The following is a 21,943-nucleotide window of genomic DNA, read 5'->3' as shown; positions in this document are numbered from 1 at the left end:
AGAAGATAAGGCTCAGAGAAAAATTCAGTCTTAACAGCCACATTGTTTGCAGTGGCCGATGCGTGCTCACGTGTCCTCAGCTTCAGAGGAGCCAAGTCGCGGGGATGCAGCCTCCCTGTCTGCGTGGTGGTCATGCTCCTAGCATGGGTGGTATTGGCGCGGGCAGCGCATGGCGGGCCGCAGTTCGGCGATGCGCTGGCGCAGGTGGGACATGAACTCAAACATGGTGGCGGCCAGACTCTGGTGGATGAGGTAGCGTGGTAGTCGACCCTGAGGAAAAACCCAAGGTCCATTTAGTTTTTAAAAAGTGTTCCTCGCTCCAGACTTCTGGGAATACTTCCTACAACATTTTACAGTGTGTCTGATCGGATTTAAGACCAATCTCACGCATTCTTCCACACCACAATATTCCGAGCACAATTTATGGATTGTTGTGTGCACACCACAAACTCGCTGGCAGTGAATTTTAGCTTTTAAGATTATTGGACTTAGAACATTTATTTTACAGAGCTGTGAAGAAAATACATGCTACAATACAGTATTTTAACCAATTCCTGTTGGGAACTCACACTTGGGGAAAATTTCCTCTCACCCAACCTGATTGATTTGAAAACTAAGTACCGTACAAAAAAAAAAAGAAAAAAAAAGGAGTGTCCAATTGCTTTTGTTGATAAACTGTCCATGAAAGCCGTTCCACTCGTTTGCGTCATTCAGTTCTCCTCACCTTCAGGTCCGTGTTGAGGATCCAAATGAAGGTGCAGACGGACGGGTTGCTGCTGGATTTGAGGACCACAAATCCGCCGGGACCGTTTTCTCCCCTGTTGAGCAAAAATCACACGAAAATGTCATGGGGGGGGGGATTACCAAAAAAGACTGATCCTGTTGCTTGTTTTTCTGACCTAACATAACGTCCACAGGGTGCTTTGGCGTCATGATCAGTGGCCATGCCGGCAGAAAGGTAGCAATCTCGTTTACGTTCTACCCGTCGGACATTGACAAAGTCCCTGTGTGGTCAAAACACGATTAGTACAACACAGAGAAGGGTAAGGAGTAGTGAGCCAAGATGGCGGCTCGATACCGGGGAGACACCACTCCGCCGGCTGCCCCAGCCGAGACGTCGTACGTCACCAGCGTGTTGTCGTCCACCCGCTGCAGGATCTGAGGAGACGAAAAAAAAACACACCATTATGATTGTAAACAAGATTGACTAGCGCTGACTTGGAATGAAATCCATGACAAAAATGTTTTGCGTTTGCGGTTGTGCGGACAGACTGGCAGACTTTTGCCATCTAGAAGTACAAGTCAAGTCGAGGGGAATAGTGACACAACTAGTCAACGCTCACCTGGCAAGCAGACACGGTTCTGTTCCACAGGACCATCTTCTCGGGCTGCAAAATGACCTCCTGGTATACCAGCTCAGCTGAACACTGCATGAAGGCCTGTCAAGAGCACAAAATTGCGACATCACCAAGCATACCAAAGACCACCACAAAGAGCGTCAAATTCTGCGGCGAGAGCGCAAGTAAAACGCTGCTTGGTGACTACTTGGGATGCCTCGCTGTCACCGGAAACAAGTAATTCCTCCCGAGGCAATGGTGAGAAAAATCATTCCTAATGTCATCATTATAAATAATCATAATAATAATTTATGAGAACGGTTTGTAATACATTTCGTTGAGTACATCATAAAAAGTTAAACTGTAAAATAGTCTCGTGCCGCATTTGGAAGAAGTCTGAATAGTCTTGTAGGATGTTCTTCAGTTTTATAGCTCAACGTCATCGCTAACAATGGGAATAAAATGGATGCGTATACAGTAAATCAAAGACTCTCTCCTCACATGATGAAGTCCAGTCAGAACTATGCAGAGCTGATGTTATGCTCAAAAGTCCCTTTTTGCACGCTTGTTTATGATCAGCAAACAAAGTGGTAACCCCGTGTGGACACGATCCAGTGCTCCCACAGAATCAACAATAGCCACATTGTCCCTGCAAATCAACTGGGGAGTTAGTTTGCGGTTATAGCGTCTCAGCTATCCCGTCAGTCTCACACTCCTAAAGCTCGCTGGCAGTACAGCGCTCTCTGTTGAATGTTTTACATAGTACATTTGTTGAAAAAAAATAGACTGGATCGAATTTCACAGTTTCGGTGTAGTCGCTGGTACGGCCAATTGATTCAAGCAAAAAAGATGCGACCGCTTTGGCAACGGTGGCAGGCTAACCCTAACAATGATGACCGGTGACAATCATGGTTTTGTACAGTTTAAAGGGAGTTGAACGTGAACCGTCAATGCAAATCAAGACAACAAAATTGGAACAATGTCATGGCAAAAGGCTGCTCTCTCACTTTAAGGATGAACGTCTTCCCGTGGAACGGAATCTCCAATGTGTAGACGGAGTCGCCCGCGTCCTGAAACAAAATTATTAAAAGTATAGTGAAGACTCATGTTTGGGAGTTCTTTGTTTATCAGTGCGCAAAAAAATAAAAATAAAAATTTCAAAAAACCTTCCCGGCCCCCTACAGTTTTTTTTCGGCAAGTGATTATGAAAACAAAAGCTTCTGAAGAAAAATCCTCTGCGACTAGGTAGCTTAGCACAATTATTTAGCATTTGATGAAGACTATGGCTGGATGATTATGAAAATAATGTAAAGTTTTTTTTCCTGTCAATAGCGGGATTGTGATTTATTAAGCGATGATGCTTTCAAGGTCTGCATCTACTTTTTATTTTAGCAAACACAAGCAATATTAATATCAGATTGATTATACATAAAAAAATGTTGGTTTTATAGGTTAGGCTTATGCCAATATAAGCGCAAATGAAAGATGAATTAATGTGAAAGACAGTTGATCAACTTCAGCTGGAGTTGTTAACTTACAAAAGTTCCTCCCTAGCCCCAAAATGTGGCCTTTACGATTTGAAAACTAAATTCTACTCCCGCCCGATTTACCGCACGAGGTAAAGAGACTCAATTCGATTCGGTTTACGGCCCCGATTAGGAATAAAGATGCAAAACGAAGTGGTGGAAGGTGAACAGAGTTAAGTTCTGCATTGCTGGGAGAGTTCATGTGTTGGTATGAACAACTTAAAACAGGAAGTTATGCACTAAACGAACGCTTACAGTTAAGCTTGACTGAGTGATTCACGAAGTATGACGAACGCATGCATCCTCTTTTAAGACCGTATGCTTTTTTTTTTTTTTTTGGTCAACAAGATTTTAAACCGTGAACGTGTGCGTAAATGCTAGTCGAACTAGGTCACGGTGTGCCCGCCTCTTGCCCAAAGTCAACTGGGATAGATTCATGTTACCTGTGACCCTATTGAGGACAAGCCCTACAGAAAATGGATTTTGAAGCGGCCAAGCATGCAGGAAGTGCTCACGTTGTTCTTCTCAAACTTCCAGTTTTCTTCCTGAGTGAGGATCTGCTCCACAATGGTCATGGCCTCGCGTCCTTGTCGAACAAACTCCTTCTCCTGCAGTGAGAGGAGAGGAAAAGTCAGAGAAGAGAAGGTCTTGCGTTGATGGCGAGGGCGGGATCTCATTTGGGGTACCTGAGCAGTGACGGCGCGCCGGCCGAGACCTTCTTCGTCGAGATCTTCCTCAGAGTCTGCAGGAGGGTAAAGAGACTCAGCAAATAGAGCACAAGGTGGAAACACAAGCTTAGATTGCAGTACCTGCGACCGATTCGGGCGGCGAATAGAATTGTCCGTCAGACAGGGCGCGGGGGTACATGACCGGGGCGCGCTCACAGGCCGCATTCACCGCTGCGAGGTAAGCTGAGGACAAAAAAAAGGTTCAAACCTCAAAAAGATTGTTTTTTTTTGGGGGGGGGGGTGTTTTCCATCAGGTGGCCGCCATCCACCTCGCTCGTCGTCCGCCTCCTGCGGGAGAACCTTGAAGTCCAGGAACCAGGTCTCCAGCCAGGCCACCACGAAGGAGGTGATGGGCAGCACATAGCCAAATGCATTCTGGGAGAGAAGCTGGACAAACACAAAGCGGGGTGGTCACGCAGTGCAGCATGTCGATGGGGTCACAAGGTGAAAAGTAGCGCCACTTCCTCATTGCGAGTGATGCAGCTCGCAATAAATCATGACAGAATGCAAGCCCCGTCGTCTGCAACGTTTTCAGGCACTCGCACGGAAGCGAAAACGTTTATGAGGTGGGAACTGACAAACCTGTATGACACAACACACACAGAAGAAGAAGTAGCGGCACTCACGTTTGAAACGATGACCTTTACCACGAGGAAGACGCTGGTCACGAGGGTGGTGACCTGCGGGGTGTTTATTTTGCAGGTCTTACATCCTCAAATTTGGGAATTTTTTTTTTTAGGGGTGGGGTATTTTGTCAAATATTCCAAGGTGACTCACCGCTATTACCCACCAGTGCCGCAACCGGAAGGCGGCGTAGCCCACCTGCAGGCACAGGAAACGGAACAGCGCCAGGATCTGTGAATGGGAAGGACACATGATATGAGCTGGAGAAACAAAGTCGGCTGACTTCGGTCATCGACAAAAATTAGTCGACAAAAACATTTCTGCCTCAAAGTAAATTTTTGATTCATCATTTTAAGCGCGATGAACGGGACAATGTGTGAAGATTTTCACTTCTCACACTCATTCTCTCACTCGAAAGATACACCGAAATGGATACCGTAGTGTAGAATGTGAGGATAGCGAGCCCAAGCGGGTATAAATAATATCTGCACCTCACATGCATATTTTTTATTTATATATTTTGCAAAAAACGATTTGGGATAAAACAAGTGCCTGCTGTCCATTTTACCAGCAAACAGATGCTTGCAAAAATCGGTACGTTATCAAGCGTGTTGTGGCCTCCCATCCATCCCTAAAATGCTTGGAGAAGTTTCAGTGATTTTCATTTTCCTGTTACATTCCACAAGCCGCGTGATCAGTGATTCTGGGGCTCCCTCTAGTGGTCTGCAAAAGAATCATTGTCCAAAATATGCAAAATGTTGCAGTGTCTTCCAATAATAATAATTATACTTTTTAGGCATAAAACTACTGTTTGCGCTTGATGAACACTTAGGTCTACTATGCAACTGTATAGTAATGTTGATAATGATGATGCTACTTGGAGCGGTCTGTAGTTTAGGTTTTTTTTTTTTTTTTTTTGGGCAATACTTGGTGTAAAAAATTCAAGACCCACTGGACTAGACTGAGTCGATGACTCTGAGTGCAACAACATTTTACTGTAAAAATAATCGCTGATTACTTACAAAGATGTCAAAAAAGGAAGACCTAAAGTTGTAGTGGATGACCTCCTTTTCCAAGCTGTCCCAGATGGTGCTGGAGATCTGTATCGCGAGCCCACGTGGACTCATTAGTCAAACTTCACATGCCCCCCCCCCTTCCAAAAATAGACAAAAAAACAACAAGAGGTCTCTCACATTCAGCTCGATGATCCACAACAGCGAGATGAAGAGCAGGTCGAAGGTAACAAAAAGGCAGAAGGTGCGTCGCACGTCCGAGATGAGCTTGCGCTCGGCGGGTGGTGGCAGCAACAGGTACGGGGACGGCAGCGACATGGAGTATGACGCATTCAGAGAGGCGATGGCGGGCAGGCTGCCCCCTAGCTCGCCGTACTCTGTGCCCGGCATTTTCCCCGCACGGCCTCAAAACACACACATTCAAAAAATTGGCAAGTGTTGTATTGAGCACAATAACAGCAAGTTTCAATTTAAATCATCATCTAAATGTAGTAGAATGCAATTTTCAAATTACAAAGGCTGCAATTGGGGGGGGGGGGTGTGGGGGAAGCTTCATTTTAGTTGGTCAGTCGGCATTTTTTATGTATAGATTTGTATTTATGTAGTGTCAAGAAAAGTTCAGTGACTAAGAAGTGCAGTCCACATTTTTTTCATGAAACATGTAGAAGGAGCCACAGATTTGTTTACATTATTGTTGAAGGTAACTTCTGACTTAGTGACTTACGTAAACGTTACACGTGTTTGGAAGAATTTTGTGAAGGTGTCACAGTGAACTCTTTTACTTTAGACAATGAACAAATGTACACTTTGTGGTTAAAGTTTGGGGTAAGTTCTCTTTTCTGTTTCCAAGCAAGGTCCATGAAAACGTGTGCTTGGTCAGATCAGCAACGAAAAAAGGAACTAATAAAAAAAAAAAATCTTCCCGGAATAACGGCCGCATGTCCAGGTACTTTTGTCTATTTATTTCCTGTCCAATAAGATGAAGCTGACACAGACAGGCTGAAAACATGTCAGCTGATATTTTTGTTGTACACAAATCGTACCCCAAAAAAGGTGATTTGATACAAAGATTGCAAATACACTATAATAATAAAACCATGTAATAATAATGACAGCTTTTCATCAGAGTTAAGGTGTGCTAGTTTATATTTAGTATGCGTTATTATTCTGCCACTAATGGCGAACGTTGCCAAACAATGAATCACAATCTCAGTTTCAATTGTCTTGAGGTAAACAAGTCTCCACCATGAGTCATCTCTCCACAGTTAACATTGTAATACATCACACACCATTTTATTTATTATATTAACTTAACATGTAAAAGTAAGCCTATTTATGGCATTTAAAATCACGAACAAGTCAGCGACAATCATCATTTTGTGCACTGCACTAATTCGAAGTTTCGACTCAAATGTAAGGGGAGACAGCGAACAGAACAAAATACAACTCAATATTCATAACGGGAATACATAATATTTTAAAAAATATTTTCGACAAACAATCAAGTTATTTAGCAGCTGTTTTACAGCTGCTAGCTGCCCCCAGTTAGCTCACAAAGGCTAATTTTACCTTCCTCCCTTGGCTCGCTGTGTGTATAACGTTCAACGATTTCAAGCCGGGTCGCGAGTAAACACCGTTAACAGAGATTTTAGCCTCACGCTTTCATTAAAATGACAATAGTTCATGTTTTTAACTTACTTGTTTTATCGCTTCATCATCGCAGTGGCAAGTTTTCCTGCCATTCTGAGGACCTTCCGAAGAGGACAAATGAAAACGAAAGATAGATCCCCGCATCCTCGGCGTTTAACGCTCAATCACGTGATCATCTCGTATGCGCTTGCGCGGAGTCAGCTTGTCATTTTTATGAAATATTTTTCACAAGCAAGAGAGAATGTTGTTTTCTCAGGGTGTTTGTGGGGTTACGTGATACGTTTATGCACAACTTCACTGCATGTGCTTTGTTAATGATCCTAACATAGTGAATTAACACAATTTCGTCGCAAGACGAATGATGACTCGATCACAGATGATATTAAACACATTTATAGGAAATGACTTGAAAATGTCACCTGCGTATTGAAAAATCACTGTTGTCAATTTAATTTGACAGGCAGGAACCTGAATTGATGAAAAGTAACCGAAACTGCAAATACAAAGATCATGTGACCACAACAGTCGTAGGGAAAACAACGTCGAGAGAAGAATGAACAAACCACTTCCTGTTTCGGCGGCACACAGTACTGCAACGAAAATTAACTGCATACAGTTCAGATCTTTTTTTGTTCTTTCTTTTGCCGTTTTTATTTTTTAAATAAATATTCTAATAATTATTTGACGTAATATCCATTAAGCACATTCATCTGTGCTGTAGCACATTTGACAATAAAGTTGTATCCAATCCAATCCAATCCAATTAAGAACAATCTCGTGCTAAAACAAATAAATAACGAACAGCTATAATTACTTACGTATAAAGGAGTAAGCTACTGTATTCAAATGTGGCTCTAAATATTTTATCATTAAAAATACAGTAATAGTTCATTTTTAAGTACTTTATGTAAGCTAAAAGTGTAGTGGGTAAAATAATACTTAACCACGAGCTTTAAGGAGCGAGCAAATATGGATTACAGTAATCAACTCATATCAAAGAAAGAATGAACACCTTTGGTGTAACAAAATAACCCAAAAAAAACCCCCAAAACCAACGTTTTTGAAAGTGAGAGTTTCTTTGGTAGTATTGAGTTGATTTGAATCTTGCAAAGTGCATCAATCTTCACATCGCAAATGATTGAAATCTTACAAAATATGTTTTGGCAAAGTCTAATGGAATAAAATGGTGAAATTTGAATTTCTAAAAAATGTACATGCGTCCAGACCTTGTGGACATCCTCATAAAGTGTTTGACATTGCAAACAAGACAATAGCAGTGAGGGGAAAAAAGTTTTATTCAGACATTGTTCTTGAAAGTTGGTCATTTGAAAACAAACACCAGCAAACACATTTAAAAATGAGCCAACAGAAAACAATAAAAATAAAAAGCGGTGAGCTCAGGCATCCCTTGGACTGGAGAAGAGGAGAGGGGAAAGCAAGGTGGAGAAAATCAAGTCTAAATACATGATTTGCTCATCACAGTCAGTAGATAATTTTTATTTATTTATTTATTTTTTTTACAAATATCAGAGCAAAGCAAAAATACTGTGGGGGATGGTGGTGGGAAATCAATTTTGTTGAAATGTCAGTCAAATGGTAACTACGGCAACTGTTTCTATGAAACACTGAATTCCAAACCTGTCTGGTGACGTTAAAAGAATGAATAGAAGAGGAGCCAAAAGATTTGATGACATGCGTCCAGCAGAACATGCGAGGTAGCTTTGCCCTTGAAAAGTCCGTTACCAAAAAGGTAACTCCACCCTCGCTATGCGAAAAGTACACAACTTGGGTGTGTCATTGAGACTACACTAAGTGTGGTTTTTTTTGTTTGTTTGTTTTTGGTATTTCTCATTGCATTAAAATTACTGATTTAAAAAAAAAAAAGAAAAACAGAAGGGGGTTCAATTGCAACTGATACATTTTCATTACTGGTATCCACTAGATGGCAGTATACGCTAATTAAGTGGTGACGGGACTCTTCAAAATACTCTACAGTGGAACCTGAAGTTAGCCAGTCACCAGAGCTCAGAATGTGTTCCGATTAGCCAGTGGGCCTCCACAATATTTCTGTTTGACGATCTGTGTGCTGCATGCTCCACATGCACAGATCTTGATGCTGACTGACAAATTGTGATGTATTTTTAACACTTCTTTTAACACTTGAAAGACAATTACGAATTTTGAAAAACAAACAACCCCCCAAAAAACACTTCCTGGGACCGACATACTGAAGCTTTATTTTGGTTTAAGCAGGCCAATTTAGTGTTGGTGGGTAAAAGGTTAGTGCTTGCAACGTTCTTTACCAAGTCACACTGACCTCGGCTTTCGAAGTAAAAGGGAGGCAAGTGGTCTGTGCTGTCCTTTTGGTTGGTAATCAAAATGAAGGTTTCCTCAGTTACTACTCTCTGCCGTCGTCCCCCGTCCTTCTCCCCCTTCCTCACTCTCCTCCTCCCCCTCCACCTGCGCTGCTTGGATCAGCTTATCTGTCTCCTGGGCGCCGAGAGCCGCTTCCGACTGGTCGCCGGTCGCCGTTTCCTGGTGGTCTAAGCACGGAGGGAAAGATTTTTTTTTAACGTTTTCGAATAAACCTTGGGGATGTTTTTGACAGCGGTGGAAACACAGAATGATCTGGAACAGGCAGAATAAACAAACCCAAAGAAAGAATACACCCCACTGGTCAATACTGTAGTTTGCTAGACGAGCTAGACTGACATACTTTAGCTATCAGGTGCTTTCTTTGTCCCTGAAAAAGAATTTAAACATGTATGTTGTCCCCTTTAAGCCTGGGATGTCTCATGTCATCAAATTGTGCTATTATTACTTTTCGAGGCTTCAATTAGCTACTCGTGCTAAAGGCTTGCAGTATCAAATATGAGGCATTCGCTCATGCTACAAAAATGCTACGCTAGCAACAGAAAAAGCTAGTGAGTGCTTTTTCCCCATAAAGTAAATGAGAAAATAAGTCGTATACTTTCCCTTATTGGCCTGAAGAATCAAATTTGAAGCATTAGCTCATCACATGATGATTTATTTGGGAACTTATTTTAATTTGATAGTGGAGGTTTGGTCCCTATGTAAGAAGTAGACAGATGAGTGCTATACTGCCCCCAAGAGGCCTGGAGTGTAACATACGAGACAATCGCTTGTGATTAACTTATAAGAGTTTTAAAGTGATAGTTGGCTGCTTTTCTTTTTTCTTTTCCTGAAAGGTAGAGTTTGCACTTTTGCTTTGTCATACATGTTAAAACTGACCTGACGGTAGAATCTAGTGGGTGTATTCTTCCTTTTAGAGTAACTACAAACAAGAACGTGTGCAGCTCAGTGGGTGGCGGCTCCAGTTTGACGGTGGAACGAAAGCCTCCTCCTCACCAGCAGCTTTTTCCGGGTCGTCATCCTCCTCGCCCTCACGAGGGTCCTCCAGAGGAGGGTGGGCGCCGAGGTTCTGCATGTGCGCCTCGGCCATCTTCTGCACAGCTATGCATGCGCACACACGCACATACACACGCACACACACACACGTACACACACAAACACACGGGGAGATGACGGCACACAAACACAAGGATAACAGGGGTCTGGTGTTTTGTTTTGACCACGCTTCAGCTCTTTCTGTTTCCTCCAAACAAAATGGTGTCGTTGTCTTACGCACATTGTTCAACAATTGTCTGAAAACGGATGTGTCTGTTGTGTTTTGACAGCAGAGCGGAGTCTCAGAAGTCAAACTTAAATCCCGGAGGTTGCAAAATTCCAACATAGGAGAAAATAGTCGAGGAAAACACGTGGCAAGTGAGAATCGCTGCCACGCCTGACGACACGTTAGCATACGGCTCTTTGAGGCTGGCATTCAATAATCAAGTCAAGACTTTTTGCTGGCACCTTGCTTTGAGATTCTTTTCATGTTTTTGCATCTGTTTGTGCAATTGTCGATCAGTTGTGACTAATGTACATTTTAGCCTCATGGTGCTCTTAGTAAAAATATTGTTATTGCTTTGTATTTTATTGTTATTCTTTTAGGGTGACATTGATTGCCTGTCTTGGGACTCAAGATAAAAATTAGCCTTTTGGCTAACGCTGGCATGTTTACTTAAATAAAGAGAGCCAAGCTCTTAGTTCACTTAAAATGAGAGTTGCTTTCTGTAGTTATTTGGTATTTATGTGGTCTGCATCGAGCCATGCTCTCTGTTGTAATTTTGTATAACGAGATTCTGTTTTTCCACTTCCGTCTTCTGTCTGCATCGGCGTCCAAATTCTGTTCCTCACATGCCCATTTTGATCTATCTCTTATTTTTCACAATTTCAGGATCATGAGTTCTTGCCGCCATTTTCATCCCAACCACCTCACGCTGAGGTTTACCGCCATCTGGGTTCGTTCGCGTCTCTCCTCGTTTTTCTTTGCCACGCCGACTCACCCTCCTCTCTTTCATAACATCACCTCTCTCAATTCCTCTGCGTCACCTCGCCACCCCATCCTCTTCTCTCCTTCACACCGTGTGGGACGCGCACCCGTGCGCCGCATCGGGTCACCTATTCTGGTAGAAGGCCGCTTATGCAACCTTGGCATGACACGCGCGGCCCTGCGCTCTCAATGGACATGTAATGCGATGCAGGTGCGAAGACATCTTGTCGAAATAGAACATCGGTGCGCACTTTGGACACCTTGTGCATAAGAGCACAACAGGGTCTTTGTGTCAATGTATGCATATGCAGTGTGTGTGTGTGTGTGTGTGTGTGTGTAGCACAGCTGTACACACAACCGACCGTAATCCAGGATGATCCACACTCACAGCTGTCCTGCTCTAATCCCCCGTCCGCTTTTCCCGTGGCACAATCACACACAAGATGATGTCACGTTCAAACCTCAAAACAATTGCGCGGCACAATCGGTGTCGTCAGCGGGTGGGCCAAAACTAGCTCAAACATGTCAATCTATATTAGATTTGCACTTACGCTATCAGTTACGCTTACATATATGAGACGCAGTTTAATCATGTGACTTCGAGGTAGGGTTTCAAAATAAGGTTTCTAGCCTGGGGTAAGGTAGTTAAGGTTTCAAATTTGGGTTTTAGTCTGCCTGTGGGTTTGTTTGTGGGGATCCTAAAAGTGGTGGTAAGCCTCTTCCTTCCTTCCTTCCATGTTTCAATCCTTCCATTCATCAATCTTTCCTTCTTACCTTCCTTACTCCCTTCCTTACAAAACCATGATTCCTTCCTTGCTTTAATCATAGCGTTCATCCTTCCCTACCTCCTTAGCCCTTCTTTTCCCTCCTACATCCATCTTTCCGACACTCCTTGCTTCCTTCCTTTCCTACAGCCTTGTTTCCTTCCTTCACTCTTCTTTTTTTCTGTTTCCTTCATATAACCTTCATTCCTCCCTTCTTTCCTTCATCCTGCCTTACTCCGCTCTTTCTTTCCTTCATTCTCGTCTTCCGCCTTGACTGGCTTTCCTTACTTCAATTCATCTTTCCTTCCTATCTCCCTTGCTCCCGTCCTTCATCCTTTCATCCTTCCTTTTATCAAACCTTTAATTATTCTTGCCTCAATGCTTCCATCCTGCCTTCCATTCTAGCTTCAGGGCAGCCTTCCTTACCCTCGCCTTTCTTTCCTTCCTTGAATGAGTTCATTTAAAAAGTGTATACCTGCTTTTGGACCAACTTGTATGATATAATAGAGCATTTCAAGACCTTGTTTGTATGCATTGTGAAGCGTGGCAGGAAAACAAATAAAAGGTATAAAAACACAAGGTGAAGTCACACACACACACACACACACACACACACACACACACACACACACACACACACACACACACACGTATATGCACGCACTTTTGGACTGACCTTTAAGTGATGGAGGCTGGTACACATTTGGATTGACTCGCTTTGGTTTGAGGACGCCGTTGTCCCCAACGACCCACTGTGGGACAAGTAGACATTTAAAAGACAAATACTTTAAACAAAATAATAATACAATTTGTATTCAATCGAGGGACTCAAATTGAATTGAAAAGATGAAACAAAGAAACAACTGTATAAAAAGCGTGGACTTCACCTTTACCTGATGGCTCGACTGGTCGTCCTCGGGCGATGTATGGTCGGCTACTCTGAAGAGGGTGGCAGGTGTCGGTCTCCTGCGCCGAATCTACAAACATGGTATACAAACACACATACGCATGTCAAAAACAAATGCATACCAAATCAGATGCCATTATGTCTAAAAAGTCTGTCTTCATTACAATTTTGAATTATTTTGAACATTTTTTGAGCAATCGTGAGCATAGTCTGACCTTGCTAGCCATGAGTTTAAAGTCCCTGTCGAGTGAGAATAAATACTGTATAACTTGTAAATTTGGCACACCAAAGGGAAGAGTGATGTTGACAACCCTGCCCAATTTGAATCATTCAATTCATTGCTAATGAGGCTTCAAAATCATGAAAAAAAACATACTTTAGCAAGCTAGCTAGCTGCACGTGGCAACTGACTTTAGTAAGCTAGCTAGCTGCATGTGGCAACTGATTTTAGCAAGCTAGCTAGCTGCATGTGGCAACTGTGCGAGGTAACCGCTAACGCACAACTCTTTAGTGCGTGGATGAGGGGCAACTGATGTTGGATTCCAAAGTGTGTCACGTGGCGGCACTTTAGTCATGCCTTGAAGAAGAAAAAAAAAAACACAAGAAAAACTGGAATGGTGGAAAGCAGTTCATTATTTTTAGCAAGTAGCTTCACATACTTGACAGAGATGAATGGAAGGAATGTGTGGATTTATCAGCGAACATAGCTTTGCATTCCGCACCGTGGACAGCTGAGGCTGCCACCTCCAGGAAACATGTTGGATTTAATAAAAACGGCAAGCACGCACGGCTTAGCGCACAGCGAGCCAGCCAAGCAACCTTGGCCATGACATGAACCTTTGTGCATGCACCTCATGACGGGAAGAGAGCGGAGCGGGGGAAGCAGCGTGTGAGTGTTGCCAAAACAGAGGCCGCACTGGTGGAACCGCGCCACAAAACAACACAGCCACCACGCAATCACCTCCCTCGGTTGTGACATCCCATGCGAGGCTCTGACCTCCAACTTCCTGTTTACCATCCCATATTTCATCCCTGGATCTCCTTCCCGTCCATCATCGGAGTGTGACACCGCTGATTACATTAACACGAGTGTGTGTTTCCCGTCCTCTTTCTCCTCACGGTCAGGGATTATTCAAAAGGGCTTCCTTGCGACCACACCCGCTCCAAAGCAAGCCCCCCATTGTCAAATTTATGACACCCCCCCCCTGGCAAGGTGAACCAGCCGGGGGCCTTGTGCCAGCTGACAACTGCCATCAACCTTCCATGAGAGCCTAAGGTGGATCAGACGGACGCCAGATGTGGCCGTCTTGAGGACACTAATTATAATAAAAATATATGAAAATGCATGAACAATTATTTTTAAAAATGGTTTGAATATTTGGTATTTTAAATTCGATTTTTGATGCTTTAAATTTCATAAATTAGAAATACACCTTTTTTTTTTCTTTAGAAACTATACATTTATTGGACATTTCAAATCTATGTTATTATTAGATTAGAATTATATAATTAAAAGAGCTATTTGGACATTTAAAATTGTCAATAAATTTTGGGCTATTATTAGATATGATAAAGGCGACCCTGCATTGGACGCGAATAACAGGGTACATGTGTATTATTTAAGAAACATGGAGACATTTTGATAAGATAAATTAGAAATGTAATTTTACACAAATATTTTGCTATTTAAAATATGATATCGTATTACATCAAATTATTCCAAGGTATGTAATGATAAGTTCATTTGTGATCATTTGTATTTTGTCAAATGTTTTACCATGACAGTAATATTGCAATAGAATTGTTTCACGATGGGCTACATCATATCATGATTGTTACTGTGCAAAATTTGGTGTCATACAGTACATAACGTCCCCTTACGTACAAGCACCAAACACAAATCCAAAATATGATGTTTACCACCCGGGCCGGTGGCCATGATGGCAGCCCTGACACAAACACACTCGAGTAATTCTCCAGCCTTAAAAACCAGCCCGCTTGACATCGCTTACATAATAATCGTATGTGACTTCCTCATGTTTGCCAGCGATTGGAGCGCGGAGATTACTACGCATTATGTCCACCCGCCCCACCCTGCCATCGCTTCCCCCTCTCCTTTCTCCCCTCCAATATGACCCTCTGCTCTGACGCTTCGGAAATTGAACGCGCTGAGGTATCGGGCCGATGTGGACCTGCTCCCTAAGCGAGCAGACGGCAGGCCTATAAAAAGCAGCGTCACGAGGACAGCGTAAACTAGATCACAGGGAGTCTTAGGGGTGGGGGGGGCGGGGACCACCGTGTGATACGCACTTAAAGAGATGCCCAAAAGTCTTGGGTCACACCCTGTAATTAATATTCAGTACCAGCCAATGCTAAACCAAGTCTGAAAAGACGTATAGAAACGTCTTTGGGAGTGAATGAGTTAAGGTGCTGACGGCTTGCATGTATGAGTTTGGTGTGGAAAAACAAGCCCATTAAAAAAAAAAAGCGTTATGATCATCCCCCACACTCTTATTCTTAAAACCAGCCCCCCAACTAGATAGTCACAGGCGGACTTGTTGACATCACACCCTCACCACGCCAAGTCCGGCCGCTGAAAGCCCAGCTTAAAACTTTTTAAAAGTGGAAACACAAACCAGCAACCAAACATGTTTTCCACAGCTTGTTGGAAAGCCGATGTCCGCTGGTCAGACTGGGAAAACAAATTCATTGTGACACCGGAGGATTTTCAGGATTATGCCTGCAGACAAAGCTCAGACAAAACGGTTCCATGAGCACGGACAGTGAGAGCTGGGCTATCTGTGGTACACCGAGACTATCGCGGTGGCGGTCAAGGTCGTGACAACGCTAATTACAAGCACAACCGTTGCCTGAGAGTTCATTTGGATTCAAATGAACGGTATCGCTAATTTTGTCGAGGGTCTTGCGGCTCAGGTGAACTTTGGCCCCATCTGAAGGGGCTCTCCAATGAGCAAAACCCTCGCCCTCGCTTCCCTGAATAGACTATTGAGACCCAGGGGCACAATGATCTCATACAAGCACCCTCCAGCCTGCCTGTAATGAGATGCAGGTAACAACTGGATGAAGGGAAAACAGGTTAGCGTCACAACACAATGTTTTCCTCTTGTTCTCTCTCATTTGCGGTGTGGAAATGAGGATAAACATAGCGGCGTACCAAAGTGTTTGTTCCGGGGACAAAGGACGCCGTGGTCAGAAGGACGCAACAAAAGACCGTGTTGACATTCGGGAGACTTTCTAAAGGCCATGATGTCCCTTTTTTTTTTTTGCATACAGTATAACATCTATTTTGTACTAATTCATTTTTTCTTCAGGGTCCTGATCTGTTTCATTGTCATCGCATATGACTTGGAGATTGATCATAATTGATGCATTTCAGACCCACCATCTAAGAGAGCTTAAAAAAAAATCTTAAAAAACATTTAACCCTTTCATGCACCAATAATGATAACCTGTAACTTGATAACATCATAAGATGTCCACTGTAGTGACCGCTGTCCCAGAAAGGGTTAAATTTACAGGTGTACCTAATGAAGTGTCCAGTGAGCGAGGTCGCGTGCGTAACAAATGGGCGTGAAAAAAAAAATCCATCCGGGATAATTAGAGATTACAACATATGTGTCATGTTTTGATAAATGGGGTGAGGATGATGACCAATCTCATTTGTATGTCCATCACGCCTCTGTGCACTCATCCTGAAGAATGTGAGCGGAGCAGACGGGGACACCGCGGTGGAGATTCAACAGGCGGAGCTGCTCTAAAGGGCCCGAGTGCGATGACCGTCGGAGACAAGTTATCTCCAGATGTTGCACGGGGTTTGATCCGCCATGTCTGACTTAATCCCTCCCCCTGTTGCCGTCATGGCCGCCACTGTTTGTTCTCATCATGTACGCCGACGCTGACGAGCGGATATGCGTTAGGGCCTCGATTGATCCAAATGCCGCTCGTGAGCCACTAAGTGGGACGGCGACACCCGACGAGCGTGGCGAGGCCTCCACGGTGATGGCGCATATACTCAACAAGCTTGTGTACACTATCATCAACATGCAGTACACGCTCAATATTGATGTTTTAAGGCTGTTGACACATGACACAAGTTTATAAACACACGCAAGCTGCACGATTAACTCCTTCGTATTAGCATCAGGTCAATTTGCGGGATTTTCAAAATAAAGTCCATGTACACAACATTCATACTGGCGCAGGCGATGTTCGGTTTAGGGTGTTCTTTTGATGTGAGGATATGTGGTCACGTGACACAAATATGGGTTGTTTGACTTTTTATATTCATGTCTGCATTGGTACTTTTTGCGTGATCGTCATCAACCTTGGTGATTTCTGTAATATTTCTCAGAATTTCTCATGAAATCAACCACTGTTAAAATGCGCTTTTTTTTTTCATTTAGTGATTTTCAAATTTTTTGAAATACACGATGGACTGGTTGCAAATCATTGAACCCATGCTGCCTACATATGAACCCTTTCATGCACCCCGTAACCTGATGACATGTAGCAACCGCTCTCCCTGAAAGGGTTAAATATATGAACGTACTTTTACTTTACTTCAACGATCTCCGAAACTCATTTTAAGAACCTCCCAAATTGCTTCATCGAGGACATTCCCGCCTCTCTCCCAGCATGCTTTGCGGCATCCGTCAAGATGCGGAGTGTGCAGATGTGTCTTGTGTGTTGACAGCCTGCCAGACCTCCCGTGTTTGCCCACAAACACGGCTAGCCTCAAAGGTCGCCGCTTGACGTTTAACCCAGAAAAAGTGGACGGCGGGTGGGCGACCTAAAAGCTCGGACGTGCTGAGCCAGCCGCACACAAAGCGACGTGGCCGAAACAGACGCAGTGTGGGGGCTTCGGAAAAGATTTTTAGGAGTTGCCGAACGTCGGCCACTGGTTTTGCTGTGATTCAAAATTTGAATTGCTGCTAAATAGCGCCGCAAGTGTCAGCCAGTCAAAGAATTTCTAAAGGGTAAACTCGGTGAAACCTCTCCCTTGACAATCCTGCCATGTTTTTGTGGTTCAATCTCATTCACTCCCAAAGACGTTTTTAAACGTCTTTACAGACTTGGTCCAGAATTGGCTGGTACTGAATGAGTTAAAAAGAAATACAGTTCAGAACACATATATGGAACCTCAGAACACAATACAGGCTCGCACGATTTTCATTGCGGAGCATCAGTATCTTGATGTGCTGCAAAGAATTGCGGACTAATTTAATAATAAAACGTCTCTCCGAGTCTCAAAATATGCGCTTTCCTTGAAAATGTACGTTGGTGACATTAGTAGGAGGAGTGGCGAAGGGCTGTTGAGGTTTGCCAGATAGCACACAGGCATATTCCATTGCGGTCAGGTTGAAGAGTACATGCAAAGCGACGAAAAATTACAACCAGGAAGTGAGTTTTCTTATCGGGAGAGCTGTTCCTAATAATTTGTCCCTGATCTGTAGCTGATTGACACATACAATTCTCCCTATCAATAAGAAGGAAGCCGTATTATTTTCTGCGGGTGTTCCTAAAGAAGTGTTGCAGTGTTATGCGTAAGATCCAGCGCAAACTAAGGAGCCGTCCATTAGAGTCGACCTTTTCAGTGGTCTGCCGAGAGGGAAGCTCGGAGTGACATTGTTGTCTGCTCCGTCGCCATGGTGACCGGGCAACTCCTCTGCGCTGTACCGAAAAATCTCACAATACAGTCCACTTGCATCGGTGTCTGCATTCTATTAGAGTGCCTTTGTCGTTTTAGGTTTTTTTTCACTTGATATTTGACCAAATTTCAATGGGGTGGGGGGAAAAGCTATCAATTCACCGAAAGTATCACTTGGTTAATGTTCTGCACTCCCTTTTCCATTGCTGGTGTTCCAGGGCCACTTGTTGCTTTGGCATGCACCTGATAGCCACTGCTTTTTTTTCTTGGGGGCGGGGGGAAATCATGTAGACATAGCATGAGATCAAAATTAACAACGTGTGCAAAACGTTCAGGGTCAGGTCCAATGATGCAGATAATGATGGCGGTGATATAGGAGGAAGGATGCGGGTCAAGATGAGATAATCTCACGAGGAAGCGGCAAGAGAGAAATGTCGCCATCGTTTCTCAATGACAAGCAGACAGGAAGTTGTTGAGATCTTGCGAACTACTGTGAGACACTTGAAAAACAAGTTTTGTTGAACAACGCTGCCCACTCACCATCTCAACTTGCCGGGGGTCCAGGTTGGTGGCTCCCGAGGCCGGGACGGCGAACTGGATCTTCCTCCGCTCTTTGGGCTCCAACTCGGTCGACATGGAGGGCTCCATGGCTCCTCGAAACGGATTCGGTGCAACTTCTCCGGAGGACCTGCTGATCCTCGAGACTCGCCTCTTTCAAGCACAGCCAGCAGATGAGAGAAGTCCGCCAAAGTCCGCTGTGGTTCCTCCTCTCCGCTCAACCTGTACGGCAACGGCAGAAGCAGCAGCCCAGAGGTGCGTGCGTGCGTCCGTCCGACCTCACACGCCGCTGAATGGGGAGGGAGGAATCGAGGGGCGGCACACGAGGGGGGAGGAGAGAAAGTCAGAGGAGAGAAAGCCAGAGAGAGAGAGAGAGAGGATGGATGAGCTTTTTACTTTCTAAGCTGAGGTGGATTTGTGATCAGAGTGAAATGGGGGAGAAAAAAAAATAATCTCATCACGTCAGTTGAGCCTCTTTTGGCCTCTCTTAGTGAATGAGAGATTGGAGCCGAAGGGGAGGAGGAAGAAGAGGAGGGAGATAAACAAGAGAAGGGAGCAGAGGGGAAAACTGACATCATCAGTTTAGTCCTCTTAAACTTTGACTGTGGATGAAAGAAGAAGAGCTGAAGTTCAAGGCAGGAGAACGCAACTCTAGGGGTTGAAACAGGAAGTGAGATCCGATGGTGACATCGTCTACCTCAAATAAGTAAAAAAATGCATTTTTTTTTTGCTGACTTTGAACAGTTGTTTAGTTTGGGAAATTTTGTGCATGTCCATTTCTCACAACCAATACTCCTTAAATAGTTTGGTGGAGTCAAAAAAGCATCCCACTGTAGAGCAATCACTACTTCGTTGTGGGAGTGCATACAAGGGGGAGCCAGTGTGCAGAGACTGAATTTGATACTTTTTTTTTTTTTCGTAACGTTTCCACAAAGCTCCTCCAGTCCTGGGCATCCTCCCTCCCACCCCCACACATTCCCCCAGGTAGCCCCTCACTCATCGTTATTCATGGAGGAAGATGGAATAGCTTGACAAACAAGCAGCTGCAAGAATATTCCGGAGAATTCAAACTGCTCTCTTTGAATTCATGCCAGCGCTGTTGCGTAACTTGCTGCGCGTTTGGCCGGCATTCCACCAAAATAAATAAATAAATAAATAAATAAATCATGTGGAATGTATTAAAGAAGGCGGCCCGGTAGTCCAGTGGTTAGCACGTCGGCTTCACAGTGCAGGGGTACCGGGTTCGATTCCAGCTCCGGCCTCCCTGTGTGGAGTTTGCATGTTCTCCCCGGGCCTGCGTGGGTTTTCTCCGGGTGCTCCGGTTTCCTCCCACATTCCAAAAACATGCATGTCAGGCTGATTGGACGCTCTAAATTGTCCCTAGGTGTGAGTGTGGGCGTGGATGGTTGTTCGTCTCTGTGTGCCCTGCGATTGGCTGGCAACTGATTCAGGGTGTCCCCCGCCTACTGCCCGGAGATGGCTGGGATAGGCTCCAGCACCCCCCGCGACCCTAGTGAGGATCGAGCGGTTCGGAAAATGGATGGATGGATGTATTAAAGACTGTAGACACAGTCGCAGGCAACGCGTCATGTCATCACACCCTTGCCCGATAATGCGCTTTCAACTGAATGTAATGAGGCGGAATACAGGTGCATCATAACAAACGGATTAAGGACTTAGTCCAGCAATCCAAAAATATGAACATCATTTATTTATTTATGTATTTATTTCTTTATTTCAATGTATCGCGTCATCAAAAAGGCTGCCGATACTAGCCACTGATACTTAAGGAGCCTTCTGTGGCTGTTCTACAATCAGGAAGTAAATGACATGCATGGCTGACAGAAAGTTTGTCTGTGTGAATTGCATTTTTCTCCATCCGCGCAAGTGTATGTCCAGATGTTTATATGAATTGCTTTGAGTGCGTTATTAGCTTGCTTCTACTTTATTCACTAACTCAATAAAGGTGTTATGATGAATGTTTTTTTTTTCTGTGTGAATTGCATCTTTCTTCATTTCATCCTTTTCTATCCAGTTTGCTGTCGCTTCGGTGTTTAATTGCAGTGTGGCATTTATTCTTATTTTTCAAGTAGACAATGCACCCGGGTGATTAATTGATGTCGACTGCGGCGCAGGCATTTGCGTCTGATGAAATACAGACGGCAAGGGGGCTCATCAGAGGCTCCAGGAGTACGACAAAATGATTAATCTGACTCCAAATCCAGATTGCATGAAATAAATATCCTTTAGCTTGGCTTGCGCTTGGTGAACTGCACTTAAAACCATCAAAAGCAGAAATATGGTCACAGTTTGATTGCAGTTGTAGAGCAGTGGTCCTTGGAAGGACGCTGGAGCATAAATCAGAGAGACAACATTCAACCCCAAAGGCTCACGACTGCAGACTTCAACTAACTTTGAACTGGTCGTAAGTAAATGAGGAGAATGCTCTCTGAGTGTGGCGTGCGTAACGTCTGCGTGGATTACGCATGCAGAAAATCAGATTGAGGGCACCAGTAAATCTGTTTTTTTTTCCCCATTCCTAATTCAGATGAGACATTGTGTTTGTTTTTGTTGTGGGGGTGGGGGTGGGGGGGAGAAATCCGGATATGTTTTATTCCTGGGAGATGCTTTGTGCCATCTGCTTTGTAGCTCTGTGGGTGAAGACTGGATCATTTCGTACACATGTGAGACATCTAAAGTCTTACACAATCCGATAAATAACGCAAATAGAAATAATCTGTTACTTGGTCATACTGTTGTGAATGTTTTAAG

At 43.9% G+C, this 21,943-nt stretch overlaps 2 protein-coding genes across 4 annotated transcripts; both read right to left on the bottom strand.

Moving 5' to 3' along the window:
• Positions 1-122: 122 nt before the first annotated feature.
• On the bottom strand, positions 123-7,048 carry stard3 (StAR related lipid transfer domain containing 3). The gene is made up of 15 exons (XM_086132974.1): positions 6,927-7,048; positions 5,409-5,632; positions 5,238-5,315; positions 4,369-4,446; positions 4,218-4,271; positions 3,861-3,978; positions 3,673-3,774; positions 3,550-3,605; positions 3,379-3,471; positions 2,345-2,407; positions 1,344-1,439; positions 1,079-1,158; positions 900-1,004; positions 725-818; positions 123-270 (listed from the first exon to the last, which is right to left on the bottom strand). The coding sequence occupies exons 2-15, from the start codon at positions 5,616-5,618 to the stop codon at positions 139-141; spliced, it is 1,359 nt and encodes a 452-aa protein (XP_085989100.1). The 5' UTR covers positions 5,619-5,632; positions 6,927-7,048; the 3' UTR covers positions 123-138.
• Positions 7,049-8,155: 1,107 nt separating this feature from the next.
• ppp1r1b (protein phosphatase 1, regulatory (inhibitor) subunit 1B) lies at positions 8,156-20,102 on the bottom strand. Of its 3 annotated transcripts, none has more exons than XM_086132314.1 (5): positions 19,154-20,072; positions 12,926-13,015; positions 12,715-12,790; positions 10,248-10,352; positions 8,156-9,421 (listed from the first exon to the last, which is right to left on the bottom strand). In XM_086132314.1, exons 1-5 carry the CDS (start codon positions 19,259-19,261, stop codon positions 9,270-9,272), a joined length of 531 nt encoding a protein of 176 aa, XP_085988440.1. In that variant the 5' UTR covers positions 19,262-20,072; the 3' UTR covers positions 8,156-9,269. The 3 variants fall into 3 exon arrangements, with proteins under 3 accessions (XP_085988440.1, XP_085988441.1, XP_085988442.1); XM_086132315.1 differs by having other exon boundaries at positions 12,932-13,015; positions 19,154-20,070; XM_086132316.1 differs by lacking the exon at positions 10,248-10,352 and having other exon boundaries at positions 19,154-20,102.
• Positions 20,103-21,943: the final 1,841 nt, after the last annotated feature.

Source organism: Hippocampus guttulatus, chromosome 16 (genome assembly GCF_054856545.1).
Source record: "Hippocampus guttulatus isolate MCC_2025c chromosome 16, RoL_Hgut_1.0, whole genome shotgun sequence".
NCBI classification, from domain to species: domain Eukaryota; kingdom Metazoa; phylum Chordata; class Actinopteri; order Syngnathiformes; family Syngnathidae; genus Hippocampus; species Hippocampus guttulatus.
This window is presented reverse-complemented; position numbering and strand designations above follow the sequence as displayed.

What these genes read in the sequence shown, in the direction of transcription:
- ppp1r1b (XM_086132314.1), bottom strand. Translation starts at nt 19,261, where the DNA reads ATGGAGCCCTCCATGTCGACCGAGTTGGAGCCCAAAGAGCGGAGGAAG. An exon ending in CCAGCCTCCATCACTTAAAG is followed by an intron (nt 10,353 to 12,714) that starts GTCAGTCCAAAA and finishes GCGCATGCATAG; the next exon opens with CTGTGCAGAAGATGGCCGAG. An exon ending in CGACCCGGAAAAAGCTGCTG is followed by an intron (nt 9,422 to 10,247) that starts GTGAGGAGGAGG and finishes CTCCGTGCTTAG; the next exon opens with ACCACCAGGAAACGGCGACC.
- stard3 (XM_086132974.1), bottom strand. Translation starts at nt 5,618, where the DNA reads ATGCCGGGCACAGAGTACGGCGAGCTAGGGGGCAGCCTGCCCGCCATC. An exon ending in CTTCCTTTTTTGACATCTTT is followed by an intron (nt 4,447 to 5,237) that starts GTAAGTAATCAG and finishes TCCCATTCACAG; the next exon opens with ATCCTGGCGCTGTTCCGTTT. An exon ending in GAACCGTGTCTGCTTGCCAG is followed by an intron (nt 1,159 to 1,343) that starts GTGAGCGTTGAC and finishes TCGTCTCCTCAG; the next exon opens with ATCCTGCAGCGGGTGGACGA.